The following is a 13,727-nucleotide window of genomic DNA, read 5'->3' as shown; positions in this document are numbered from 1 at the left end:
AGTATTCTCCTCTGAAACCTCTCTCTGCTGGCTTTTCAGCAGAAAGGGTGCAAAAAAGTTTTGTCCCCCGCAGGTGTCCTGACCACCGCCCTACCCAGTGCTTCTCAAGCCAAACAGAGAAGAACCACCAGGGAACAGAAGAGGCACTTCAGCCCTGCCATTCCTTTTCTGGCCCCTCTGTAGACTGGCTAAGTAATTTACTTAGGATCACAGTTCTGATCCTGAATTATTGGCCAAAAAGAAGTTTGTTGTTGCTTTTAGAAGACACGTGATCCAGCACCTTGGGAAAGAAACTAAGCTCCTGCTTCTCATACCCTATCATGAAGCTATTCAACACCACCACCACAGATCAGCTGTAGAGAGAAAACAGGGAAATCTCACCTAATACATCAAGCTGGTACGTGTGCCTAATGCTTCCATATTTGTTCTCCACAACACAGGTGTAATTCCCTCGATCTGACGGCACAACACTCTCCATCACCAGGCTCCACTGCTGGTGTCGCAACTAGAAGAAAACAAACGATCAAGTTCGTGGTCAAGCACCCTCATCATCAGACCATTCAAACCAGTGAACAATCAGTGGGCTTCTACATACTTGGCCAGCATGAAGTAGGCCTGAACATCACAAGGACCCATTACAAGGGTCATTAAAGTCTGAGAAAAGGCATTAAGACCAATGCAAAAATGATGCAACAGAAGGTAACACACTGAGATTTCAATGGGGACTTCTACATGCTTCCACAATAACCACAATAATGAAACCAGTAGACAGCTGAACATGGCATCTCTCATTAGAATAACGACTTCAGAACGCATTCAGGTAAGATAACTCCAATCTGCTGGTCTCCTCTGCCACTCTGGTCCAGAGGCTCTGTCAGCTCAAAACTTTGTACTCTCAGTGTAGACCTTTACCAACTGCTGTAGACCTTTACCAACTGCTACATATAATCCATAAGAAGACTATAAACAATAAAATCATACTTCTCACCCCATCTATAATATATTTTAAAATGTGTGTGTTATAGAGGCAACAGGTCACTGCATCTGTTTGAACAGAAATGGATGTCTATAACCGAGTCAGTCCCCTAAATTCCCTATAAGAAACAGGAAAAAACATGTCCAGCCTCAAGTCTGGTCCCTAGGATGCTTGGTCAGCCCTTCTATTTTGGCACAGAGTTCTATACTAGCTGGTTTTCTGGATGTGGCTCATGTTAAGAAGGGTTGTTAAGTAGCAGAAGGGAAAGCACAACCCATGTCTCCACCTTGACCTGCTGCCCTGTGATCTCAGCTAGAATGTTTGTCTCTAATGACTATAAAGGAAATAATGGATACGGAAAGCAAATCTTGAATTAATACAGAAAGCAACCAACAGTAACAAAGATGACTTCAGGGGGCACAGTGTATGAAAGCTCTCCAAATCTCTGGATATTAATTTGATGCCTTCTGCCGCCCAAAGCAGAACATTTAACTTTATTAAATGTTTTGAAGGTGACCCCAAGGACACAGAAGCAGGAGATTACAATAGCACTGTGCTATAGTATGTCAAGGGCTGATGGAAAAAACAAGGGTGTAATTGCTCCTGGAGGTTTCTTGCTGCAGCAGGTGAACTCAAATATGAAGTCATTTAACCTCTTGTGCTACACATAAATTGCATCCACATGCTTCCCTTTAAAGGGCCAAGTTGCAATCAAAGCCAGAATTCTGCAAAGAGAAGGTTTAAAATCATAGGACTAGACAGCTTAGTTGCAAGATGCGCAAGCAAAAGTCATTTTAACAAAGCTCTGTAGATCTCTGCATCCCTGAAAACAGCACTGCTGAGCACCCCACTTTTCAGAGACCACTGAATACAGCATTTCCTTTCATTTCAGGCTATGTGTAACAGGAGGCTGGGGCTAAACAGTCTGTACACACATCTCAGCTGTGGCAGATCTCTGTTCAGGTCTGACTGCACCTCTGCCCACCCAGGACAGCACAAATGGAAGAGCTCAGCGCAGAACCAACATTACACCTTTTGTAGAGCAACATCCCATTTGCTGCATCTCTGTAACTGTGTGGCAATTACAGGGTAAGAGAAGCTCTGATAACAGAGAGCCTGGACCCCAAGTTCACAGCTGAACATACCAGACTGTCTCGGAAGTTTCAATGCAAATTTGTGGCTGCAGTGGCTCATTTCCATACTGGCTTGTCTCATAGTTGTGTCTAAAGGCCTCTTTTAATCCACTTTTCAGCATTGCAAAGTGTTTGCATGTTGAACCCCTAGGAGCTACTTCAAGGAAATGGGGCTCCAGACAAATGGATGACTCCCTAGTCAGACCTGTATTATAAAATCAGGTCCAAATTAGGTGTTTTACTAAGGGTGCACTTATATGACACTTTCAAAGAACTTTCTCAGGTTTGTGATGGGGACTTTGGACTCTGAACACAGAGGAGAATCTGGGGGCACAGACTCATGGGGCAGAACTTGTTTGGAAACCCTTCGAGAAGCAACAAATTTGGTTTTTTAAGGTTGAGACTGACGGATTTAAAGGATAATATAATAGGATGTTCCCAAGTTAGAATAGTCACTGCACTCGAAAGAATACTAGAAACATGAAGTGACTTAGTGTAGGCATTAATCAAGAGGGTGAGATACTGGAAATCCCTCTGGTTTATTTGGTGTTGTCATTCTTGGCTCCTTGTGAAACAAACATTTACAGACACACTTGGAACCTTGTGTTTGCCAGACTGGTATGCAAGTTAGTGCAATGGTCTGGGGAAGGGATAATCCTCCATCTCCCCTCCCCCTCAATCTTCCCTTCTAGGGTCATTTAACACACACAGGCTTATGATATTAGAGATTCCAACAAGGATTTAACCATTAATGCTCTTTGGGAAATTTCATATGATAAGTCATATGAATTTCTTTTCTTTACCAGTTAAGGATGAACTGTAACAAAACTAAGTTAGCCTGCCCTTCATGTTTTCAACACTCACCCTTCTCTCTTGCAGGCTTTACACCCAGCAGTCACATGGGGTCTAAATGCCATGTGCAAGCATCAGATGTGGAAGAGTGGTCAGCTTTCATTTGCTGACAACAGACTTCTCACAATCAACATTTAAACTCTTCCACGCACTGAAAACAAATGAGAACATTCCCAGCTCAGGGATTTCTGGGTTAAGACCAGACCTCGAGATGAAGTAAGCCAACCAAACTCTGCCAGATCTGGATCTTGCCCATTCTTTTCAAGCTGCCTAATCCTGTTATGAAGTTAAGTTGTAACAGGGAATTTAAATCTTAAATACATGAGATACTGAGCAGGTTTTCAATCTCCTTTTCTGGTTCAAATCTCAGCTGATACCTATCAGTATATTTATACTGGATGAGATTTATACTAGACTACTTACATCTAACTGCGGCCCATGAGCAAAAGCAAGCAAATAAAGGAAGGAAAATTACAGAGAGAGAGAGATGTCTTTATATCAAGAATGGGACAAAGAACTACACCTAGACAGATAGAGAGCTTAAACCAATCTTCCTGTAATTGGCCTGACATTGCCTTCAAAAGCTCTTTTAAGCATTGGCTTGTTGCTGGAAGGTGTCCCTAGAGACACAAAGTACAGCGATGCCAAAGACTCACTACCATGTTGCAGAGGATTAAACGTGTCAATTTAAACTCAAAGATAGATTAAAACTCCTGGAAAGTGGGTAGGGGAATTGCTTTCAGCTTTAGATTTTATTCTGCAAGCATAATTTAGTGCAGCTGATGTCACATAGTTTAGTGAAAAGCCGTTGGAGTGGCGCACGCAAGCCTGAAAACACTTCATGATGATCCTTACAGCCTGCAATTAGTAAAAGATGCTTGTGCTTTGTGAATGTCATCTGCCGAAAAGCAGTTTACCCACAGGAGCAGACTCCCCACTTCTTTTTCCTCCATAACTTTTCAGAAGATCCAAACCTGAGCATGCTCTCAGCCTCATCCCGGTTGGAGTAGGGACAGGACTGAGGAGGGAGCTTCAAAGCCTTCGCTGAAGCAATCACAAAAGGCTCTTTCAGGAACAGGTCTGAGCTAACAGGAAAGAAACAGCCCAGAACTGTGGGGAGGGAGGGCTTTTTTGAATCCTTCTCTGGTTTCTGGAGCACGGCACGCTTTGCATGCCTGGTGCCCCTTCAAAACACTACGGATGTGGCAGGCATCAGCACATAGCTATTCCAAGTACTGATGAAAGTACTTTCCTACAAGTCACCTTCTCTCCTGAGCAGCAGCCCAGGGATATGTCAGGGCTGGCACAGTGCAGACAAAAATTGTTGCTTAGGAGTCCTCCTGCTATGGTGATTTTGTTATAATCAGCTGCTGCCATTTTTGTTCTCCCCAAATAAGACAAAAAAAGAGTAAAAGAGTCTTACTGTCACCTTAAGTAATAACAACAACAACAAAATCAGAGAAAAGCTGATTTTCCTTTTAAAATCCTGCCATAATTCATCATATACAGTAGCACAGAAACTTATGGCTAATTAAATAGTTCGACTGCATTAAGGTTTAGTGTCCCTGAGCTCCATCTATAAACATAAGCCAGAGCATTTTCCAGAACACCTCATGGTAGAAAGGCAGGAGGGAGCAGCCAAGGAGCAGATGCTATTACTCTGGCTACAAGGGAATCCAACTCTTGACCAAGGGTCAGTGATTTATACCACAAAAATGTTAATGACTACCAGCATGAGTGTCCAGCTCTTTGGTGAGGTCCTTCCTATACCTTCAAAGGATACTGAATAGGTTTTCCTTGAAAGCTGGGAGTAGCTACAGCTTGGTCTAACACATCTCAATGCACTGGGCTGATCTCCAGAAATTAGGACAGAAGTTTCTGCTCTTGCATTTTTATCATTGTTCACAATGCAACCATATACCCAGCCCCATTTCTACCTACTCCCTGAATGACCACTATAGACAAACTGAGAAGGAATTAGCCTTCAATCCCAAAGGACAGCAGTCCTTTTTAAAACTCTGGTGTCAAGCAATTCCTAAGGGTACAGGAACCACCCTTGTTTCTACACAGTCAGGACAGCGCTCTTACACCCACCAACGTTAATCGCTGTGAAATACAATTTTATAGTTGGTAGAAAACTACTAACGAAAACTGAGATCCAAACCAAGTCCTTACCTTAATGCCCCCAATCCTATGCTCCCCTTTGAACTCTTTGCCGTTTTTCAGCCAGTAGATGGAAGGAGTTGGGTTTCCACCCGCTGGGCATCGGAAGCGAACGGTGTTGGCGGCGGGAACTGCCAGCAGCTTCTTCTCCATCTTATCTGGCCGGGTCCAGAAGGGGACACCTTAGAAAGGAAAAACCAAGTTGTACAGGCCCCTTTCTGCCACAGAGGATATCAGCTGGTGAGCAGATGCATTTGAGGAGGATTTGGCATGTGCGGAGTGACAGTTAAATTGCTACCTGCTGCAGTCAAGATAAATGACACAGAAATGCTTTCCAGCTAAATGACTCTCATAGACATAGACAGGGTGTTTGCATTTTGGCTTTGTGATGAAAGGTTCATGACCAGGTTCTTGTCTTGGTAATGCCAGTATAAATCTAAAGTGGCTGCTTTTAAATCAACAAGTAGAGTTATCCCAGATCAGGATGAGAACCTGGCTTCAGCATGTGAAAAGATACAGACAATAGTAGCCAAGAAGCATAAACAGCAGAAAGATGTTAGAACTGTAAAAGAATGCTGATGGGCCAGCAAGGGAGCAGAGAAAAAGTGTGAGCTGAGTGCACTGGAAAATGTTCCTCCTCAGTGAGTACAAACATAGTGTAGCCTCCTTAAGGGAAGGAAAGAAAAAAACGCGTCAGCGCCAAACTGGTTTATCATGTTTATGTTCTGTAAGTACGAGTGATTTTAGTTTTAAAGATTCATGTTACCTTTGAACAGGGATAAGTTTTAAAACACCAGTGTTAGCATGAGATACTTTTTATAATCTGCCTCAAGTACAGCTACGTTCCTTGGCTGTGTTACAAACATTACATATTAACTCCAAATTAAGGCAGCAGCAGCAGCAAACTCATTATACTTAGAAGAAAGAAAAAGTTTTTTAAAAAAGCCTCCTGAGCTTTCATTTCTGCTAAAGGAAACACTGCAGAGCTGTACATGCTGTGTTTCTCCTGCCATGCTGGGGCCACATCTAGCCCCCCAGATCTGTGCTCCATGCTGAGGCCAAAGGGAGATGGGGGCAATGTGTTTGGCAGTGGGGGGGCAGTGTTTGGGCTATAAAGGAGGCAAAAAGGAGGCCAAGGAGGGTAAATGGCATCTCCTCCAGATGTGCAGGAAGTGCTCAGACATGGAGTACCCAAAACCACCAGTTGCAGAGACTTGTGTGCTTCTGGCCAAGACAAACTGAAGGTGCTAGCCCTTCAAGAATTGTCTTGGAGAACACAATGGCTGCCAAGGCTGTTGGGAAAGCATCACTGCTGGTCTCTCCTGCAGCAGTGATGATGCTCAGGATCATCACCATCCAGCAACATAGCCCCATCTCAGCGCTACTCTGAAGCCTCTGTAATCCCCTTCCCCTTAATGACAACTGTGTACAAAGTTGTACCTCTTGCTGAATGCCTTTGAGATGCACAGGAGCTCCCTCCTTTCTCCAGCACTCCCCAGGTGCACTTAGCCCTAGTGCATTTGGCTCCATGACACACATTTTGTTGCAATTCCAGGTAAGTCAGTGATGACCCCCATCTTGGTTTAAGTCCCCAGTGCCCCCCACACAGGCTCCCTGCTGCATTCCAGCTCCAGGGATATTGCAGGCAAGGTCATAAAGCTCAGCCAGGGCAATCCGTGCACCCACCTATTTTTAGCACCTACTAACATTCTCCTCGTGGTCCTCTGTCCTTGCAAAGCCCACCTGACCATGATGATCTGGATGTCAGGAGCTACATCCAGAAGGTCCTCCATTTGCTAGAGACATTGCTCTCATGGTTTATCTGCTTTCACACCTCTGCAACTGGATGTAGGTACCTCAGTAACGCTGTCCCAGGGAGGGAAATCCAGTACTGAGGGTTTGCATCTGCCCTCAGCCTCCCTTGCACAATGCTCTGTGATGCCTATCAGAGTCGGCCCCATGTATCAGAGGGATCTGTGCTCACCCATCCCGCGTACGCGCCTCATTTTTTAAACAACGAAACTGCTTAAGGGCCCTTTTCTTGCCAGGATGGCACCGGATACGGCAGGGGAACGGCTGGCACAAGCAGCAACAAAAGGAGGAATCCCCGCAATTCCCATGCTCCTGCAAAATCCCAGCTAAAAATTTCGCTCTGAACACATGACACATCCAGGGGAGGCCTCAAATACTACGTGAAAATGTGGGCCAAACTGGGACATCAGGTAGACATCTACCATTCCAAATGGCAGAACTGAACAAAAATGGGGAATATCCTCAAAAAAATGTTAGAAGAGTGTGTGCAATCCCTGAAGAAAAAGCAGGTCTTGATGGTAAAATGCTTTTGCTATCAGATGAACTGGAAAGGGCAGAAACCAAGCAAAGGCTGGGCAAAACCACAGGCAGCAGCAGGGGAGTAAATGTGGAGGAGGACACTTGGGGTGGTGTTGTGAAGGCTGAAGAGGAGGGAGCTCCAAAAACCACGCTGGGAGACGTCTGGTCTCTGGTTTCTGAAGCATGGGCTGTTTTCTGTCCGACCGCTTCCTTTTGGAGATGCACCCCGACTTCCTGGGGACTTCACAGGGCTACAGGGGAGAGTTATGGGAAAAGCCAGGCACAGATGGAAAAGACCCCCTTTGCTGCCACTAAGGAGGGCAGACAAATAACCTGCTGTTTGTTGTCCGATTAACATATCTGCCTACAATAAATTCCATTTTACGGTGCCCGTGACACTCACTGGGCACTGGGGTGTAACTGGATCGCATGGTCACCCTGCCAGGACCAGGGGCCTGCTTGTGCTGTGCTTTTTGGGATCCTTACCCTTTCCACACCAGCTGTGTGTGCTGCAGGGTGATGTTTTACCCCATTTTCTCACTCAAAAGATGAGTTTGAATCCCACAGGAGACCCATCAACTCACTGGCTGCAAATGCTGTCACTGAAGCCAAGGGAGATTTTGCTATCAGACATCAGAGACAAGCAAGAAGGAGCCCAGGAAAGTTTCCAGCTGGGGATATTCTCCATATGGAGCAAAGGCAGGATTCGCTCCTGCCTCCTGCAATTAGACACAGCTTCTTCCCTGAGTGCTTTCCCTTCGTTTGGGTGCTCTTCTGTGAGATTCAGGGCTTGCCAGGGCTGGGCACCCCTGGATTAATGTGCCAAGACTCAAACAGGGCACCGCTCTCCAGTCAAACTGGAACTGGAAGAAAGCGTCTACACATTGAAAACAGTGCCTTTGTTCTCACTTGCCGGAGCAGTGAACAAAACATCACTGCTTTTGGTTTGCTCTGCCCCCTGAGTCCTTTCATTACCACTTTTTAAGGGGCTGAAAATGTTGCTAACTCTTCTTTTCAAGCAAAGCTTGCAAAGCTCCAGAGACTTTTGGGAGCAGGAAAGGAGGAAGGATGAAAGACAGGAAAAATTTCTAGACCGGCTCTCTCTAAATTAATTACCGGCAATGGTTTTTGCATGTGCAGGTGTGGAAAAAAAAAAAAAGGGACCCACAAACATTATCACAGGCCCTTTCCCATCATCAAACACTAAGCCTGATGGTCCATTTTGTTCGTCAAAGACACTGGCCACCCATCCAACTGGAATGACCAATTAAAAAAAACTGAGAGCGATACTTGGAATAATTAATACAACCGAGCGCTCATTTAGCAATTAGGAGCTGCCACCAAATTCTGTGGCAGACAGAATCAACCCTAATTGTGTAATTTCCCCAGCTGACGCCTCCTAGGACACAGCCAGATTTAATTGGAGATTATAGGGGCTCTTTGAAGGTGCTGGTTCTGCGCAGTGGGGGCTCCAAACAAACAGATACAGAGGGGTAGGGAGCACTGGGGCAGAAGTGCAGCGTGTGAAAAGGGAGTTTTGTTTTTGTTTCAGGGCCAGGAAAAACAGCTGTAGAGAACAGAGGTATTGGAAAGCCTCTTTTTGCAAAGGCGGATCATGGTTTGTGACAAGGTTGCAACAAACAGGCTGATGATTTGAAGGCGCTGAAGTTCCTCCTTATACTTTTCTGCTGCTCGTCCCTAAGGGGTGCCCTGTTTCTGTACTGCCCTTCAGAGAGGAAGCCTGAAGGACGGTGAGCAGAGCAGGCCACTCCATGTGGAGGGCCTGTCTCCATGCTCTCCAAGACTTTTTGAACCAAATATTAACTTCTTTTAGGACAAATTTCCTCTCATCCTCTTGCTTTAGTATTTCCAGCTCATCAAAACCCTAAAACTAGTAAGACTGGCTTCAAACTCATGACGCTATGGGAACCAGCTTTCCAAGCTCTCCATTATCTCGAGGATAAGAAACTCTCTCGAGTAACACAATTAAGACAGAAAAGTAACTTATCATCACAAGGGGCAGGACACAATCATTTCATTCAGTGATGTACTGTATGGCAACATCCAATGAGCCAGTCCTGGATGAATTAACTACCCCTAAATATGAAACACTATCAGTTATGTTGACTAGATGATCTTTAAGGTCTCTTCCAACCCTGACCATCCTATGTTTCTATGGTATTTTTCTTTTGCATGAAAGTGTGTTTGTTGCCCTTCCTCCTCTAACTACTGACCGGCTATGTCTGATGGCCATGCAGGGGCTCATACGCCCCATTAGTAGGGCACATTTTGCCACAGGAGATGGAGGACCCAGGCCTTTGGGCTCTCCAGAGGACATGGCACTGGCTACATTGTGTCTGCCTGCCTGGGATGGTCCTGCAGCCCCTATTCCTGGCGGGATGACCCAACAGTGGTGGTACCAGGGTTAACAGCATGGTTCCCCAGATTCAAGAGATCTGCGAAGGTCAGATGGAGGATCTGATCTCAAAGAAAGCAACATAAAGCACATCCACGTCACAAAATGCCATGAGGTTTCACCACACAGACACGTTAAGCTAACCAATCATTTTTAAAGCAGAAGAGAATCCCACTTTTTACAATGAGACCCTTCAGGAAAGCCAGCCATCAGGTCAAAAAAAAGAGACAGCCCGAAGCCAAGAAGACCCAGAAAACAGGCTATAAATACATGCGGAGAAACGTGTGTTTTCCTTTTCAGTGAAGAAAAACGTCTTTCTGTACCATAAACCAGCTGATGTTTTGTGATACCTGTTGCTAAGAGATCGAGTTCTCTACAAACCACATAAAAAAAATGTACTGAACGATTAGTTGTGCTCATCAGAAGCTGCTCTGCAGCAGGAACAAATCCTGACCAAACCAAACCTTCCCTCTGCCTGTACCATGTTTCAGCAGGCACCAGGAGCCCTGAGCAGCTCTGCAAAGGTGCTTGTCACCTCCCAGGGTCCAGTCCTTAATTAGAAGCTATCAGAAAACCACTAACTGCTGCTGATGGGTCTCCTGGCACTGTAACTTACCATTACTGCCCACATACTGTATGACAGCGCTATGAACTTATTACGTTTGAAAGAGTCCTGCATGTCCAACACTATGGGCAGGAGAGATTTTCCAGTCCTGTTGAACTTCTGCCAGTGTACATAGCTGATTAGGAGTTCAAATACAAGACATTTATTTATTAAAAACACATACACCCAGGCAGCTCACTTTGCAGAAATATAAAGAGCAGAATAAAATGCAACGCTAATGCCTCTGAAGCATGTAATGATCCTGATTAATGCTATTGCACTTAAAGAAACCAGCACTAGGATTGAAAGAGATTCAGAGTAAAAGCACCGAGAGGTTCTGTCCTGGGACTCCCTTCCCCACATGAGAAAAAAGAAAAAGCCAGTAAATCCAAAGGGGTTGCTCTCACTTATGGCATCTTGGCATTCCAGCCAAGATGCTGGTAAGGACCAGAATCGGAACAGTTAAAAGTAAAGCAGTCCAAGGTTTGAAATGGTACAAAACTCGTGTAATGTCAGTGTAGTAAAAAAAAAAAAAATATAGTAAATGGGTTTGTCTGGATTTGCATGCAAGAAGGATTTATAACCACTCATCAATTCAGATTTGCAGCGTTGAGTCTTCAAAATACACAACTGCTGCTGTAGGATTCCACAGCAGCTATACCACTCTGGCAGCTATTTCTAAATTTTTAGATAAACATCATCATGGTACCACCCTAAGGTCACTGACTTCAACACAAAGAATGAGCTGCTGTCCAACCACATGAACATCCAGATGAGCTGCACCGCTTGGGAGCCACATCCCCTTGAAAGAAAAGGCCTCTGTACCCCAGAAAAACAAATTACCTGTATCTTCTGACTCATCGTCGTCATCTTCATCATCACCCGATGAAGGAGAATCTGGGAGAACACAGAAAAAGAAGTGAAGCAGAAAGAGGATGGTATGTGGGGACATCATGCTGGATGAGGCTGTTGGTGTCATGGTGGGTTCCAGCAAGGGAGGACAATCAACTGATGGGTCACCCTTCCCTGCAGCTCCACCAGCCTATCCCTCTGATGCTGCTGGGCCAGGGACAACTAGCCAGGAGCTTTCTGAACTAGGAGAGAGGTGTCATGAGTTTGCCAGTGCTCTGCAACCAGAAACTGGGGTCCCATGCCAAATACTTCTTCCTGTGTGAAATGCTCTTCTCCTAATAAATACAAAAGATATTCCAAAATGGAAAGTTTCTTTTCGCAGAACAATCTGTCTGAGTGCTTTTTCTTTCCCCCTCTAGCATTCACTCTGAAGACTTTTTATTTGAGCCATGTCTCAGAGCTACAGGTCAGCATTTCTAATTCACTTTCCCTGCATTTTTCTTTTAACTCAATATACCCCTGCCATGTCTCCTTTCATTAACTCCTTGTTCAACCACTGAGACCAAAGCTTTTGAACTTCTCCATTGACATTTTGATGGCTACTCTGTGAACCAGCTCCCTTGGGTTGTATTCCTCCCACAGAGGTACCTTGAGGCTGTAACTGAATACAGGTTAACAGGTGGGAATTTTCCATCTGTATCTTTCCAAAACATCCTGAACTATTTCTTTTAATGTGGTCTAATATCTCACCTTCTCCAAGCTGTCCACAGTAAAGTTTCAGTCCCTCTTCCCTTCACCAAATGACTACTGTAAATGTAAATCCCATTATCAAATAGCAGCTTAGTGTTTGATTTAGTCTACACTATTTAGTACAGTTCAGTACTGTACTCAGTCTTGAAGATTTAACATCACTGACTTTATATAATCTCCAGGAATTTCTCTTTTAAATAAAGGCAAAATGCTATCAACCCAGCAGCCTTTATATTCCGAGACAGTGGCAAAAGAACTTGGCCTTAAACACTAGAAAACAGGAAACTTTCTGAGTGTTCAACATGTGTCCAGAAATGCAAAGCAGTACTTTAGATCAAGCCAGGCAGAACATCCTTTATTTTGAGATGCACTTGAGTTTTCTGCTGTTCTCCAACCTGCTCGGTGGAGGTGAAAATGCAAAGGCAAAAAAAAAAAGGGGGGGGAGGTGAGGGAAGAGAAGGGGAAAAAAGAAGGAAAGGCAACAACAAATACTTTTTCTCTGCAGAATCTGGAAGGACCTTTCAGACCTATATTCACCATCCATAGAATCAAGTAACACAGGAGCCATCTCCCTGCCTTAGACTGCAGGGGCGCATTGTGCTTTCCACCTTCTCTTTGGCAGAGTCTCAAAGACGACTTCAAGCACGTATCTTAACTGCAAATCCACAGTTGAGGTCCTGCTGGCAGCAGAACTAGGGAAATGCCATGGGGCTTGCTGAAAGTGAAGTGGATGTTTAGGTGTTTCGGCTGATCCAGCAGGTTTACTCAAGTCCTGGCGAAGGCAGACACTGAGCCAAATCCCCACCAGCATTGACAGAGAAACCAGCACGCTCTCAGCTCTGCACTCTCAGATTTGGTTACCCATATATTAACATGTGATTAAAGTTCACTTCTGCTTTCCAATGAATGCATCAGGACCAGGGAGTAGAAGCAATTTTTAAACTAACTCAAAAACATTTTCGCAAGGTTGAGAGAAGTCTTTGCCCTTGCTTGTGTTTAAGATAAGAGGTGCAGCTCAAATTTTAAGACCAAATATCCCATGTTCATAGCTACTGTCCTATTCAGGTTACTGTAACATCACCTTTTTCAAAAGGTGACTAAAAATTACAAACTGTTTATGATTTACTTAAATAGCAATCTTTTGCAGAAATTGTCAAGTATTGGCATCAGCAAGAACTGCTAGATTATATTCTCAAAAAGGCCTTAATTATGAATGGAAAGGGGTTTAATTTGTTTAGTCACCTGTTTTGTAATGTTTAGCCTTGGGTATTTTGAAAGCTCTGTTGGTTGGTACCAGCCTGCAGTCCGTGCTCATCACAGGGATGCTGCTTGGTCACTAAATCCAAAGGCTGTTCTGTGCATGAAATGGTTGCAGAAATGGAGCTTCTGCCAACGGGGCTGGAGATCAGTTTGGGCATGCAGCCTCTACTTGTGATCCTCTCCAAGTGCTCAGGTTTTAAGGGGACAGTACGTTTACTTTTGTAAACTAGCAAAACACTCAAGCCCTTGTCTGTCAAGAGAGGCATTTTAAAGAGACCAGAAAATTTAAAGAGATTAATCAACCTGGTTCTCAGCCCTGAAATGCCAGCTCCAGCATCTCCTTGCTCTGCTTCCAGCATCAAGCATCTCACTGTGCACAATGCAGAACAG

At 44.6% G+C, this 13,727-nt stretch overlaps 1 protein-coding gene across 5 annotated transcripts in view; it reads right to left on the bottom strand.

Annotated features, from left to right (window-relative positions):
- The window catches only part of FGFR3 (fibroblast growth factor receptor 3), a 55,793-nt gene that overhangs the window by 18,813 nt on the left and 23,253 nt on the right, over nucleotides 1-13,727 (bottom strand). For all 5 annotated transcript variants that reach the window (XM_017820769.1, XM_017820771.1, XM_017820772.1 and 2 more), the window contains exons 3-5: nucleotides 11,319-11,372; nucleotides 5,137-5,306; nucleotides 382-505 (exon numbers count right to left, since the gene is read on the bottom strand). In XM_017820769.1, the coding sequence (XP_017676258.1) occupies nucleotides 382-505; nucleotides 5,137-5,306; nucleotides 11,319-11,372 (348 nt within the window). The remainder of the gene's footprint in view (nucleotides 1-381; nucleotides 506-5,136; nucleotides 5,307-11,318; nucleotides 11,373-13,727) is intronic.

Source organism: Lepidothrix coronata, unplaced genomic scaffold (genome assembly GCF_001604755.1).
Source record: "Lepidothrix coronata isolate B3197 unplaced genomic scaffold, Lepidothrix_coronata-1.0 Scaffold85, whole genome shotgun sequence".
NCBI lineage: Eukaryota > Metazoa > Chordata > Aves > Passeriformes > Pipridae > Lepidothrix > Lepidothrix coronata.
Note: the sequence above shows the minus strand (reverse complement) of the source record. Positions and strands in the feature narration are given on the sequence as shown.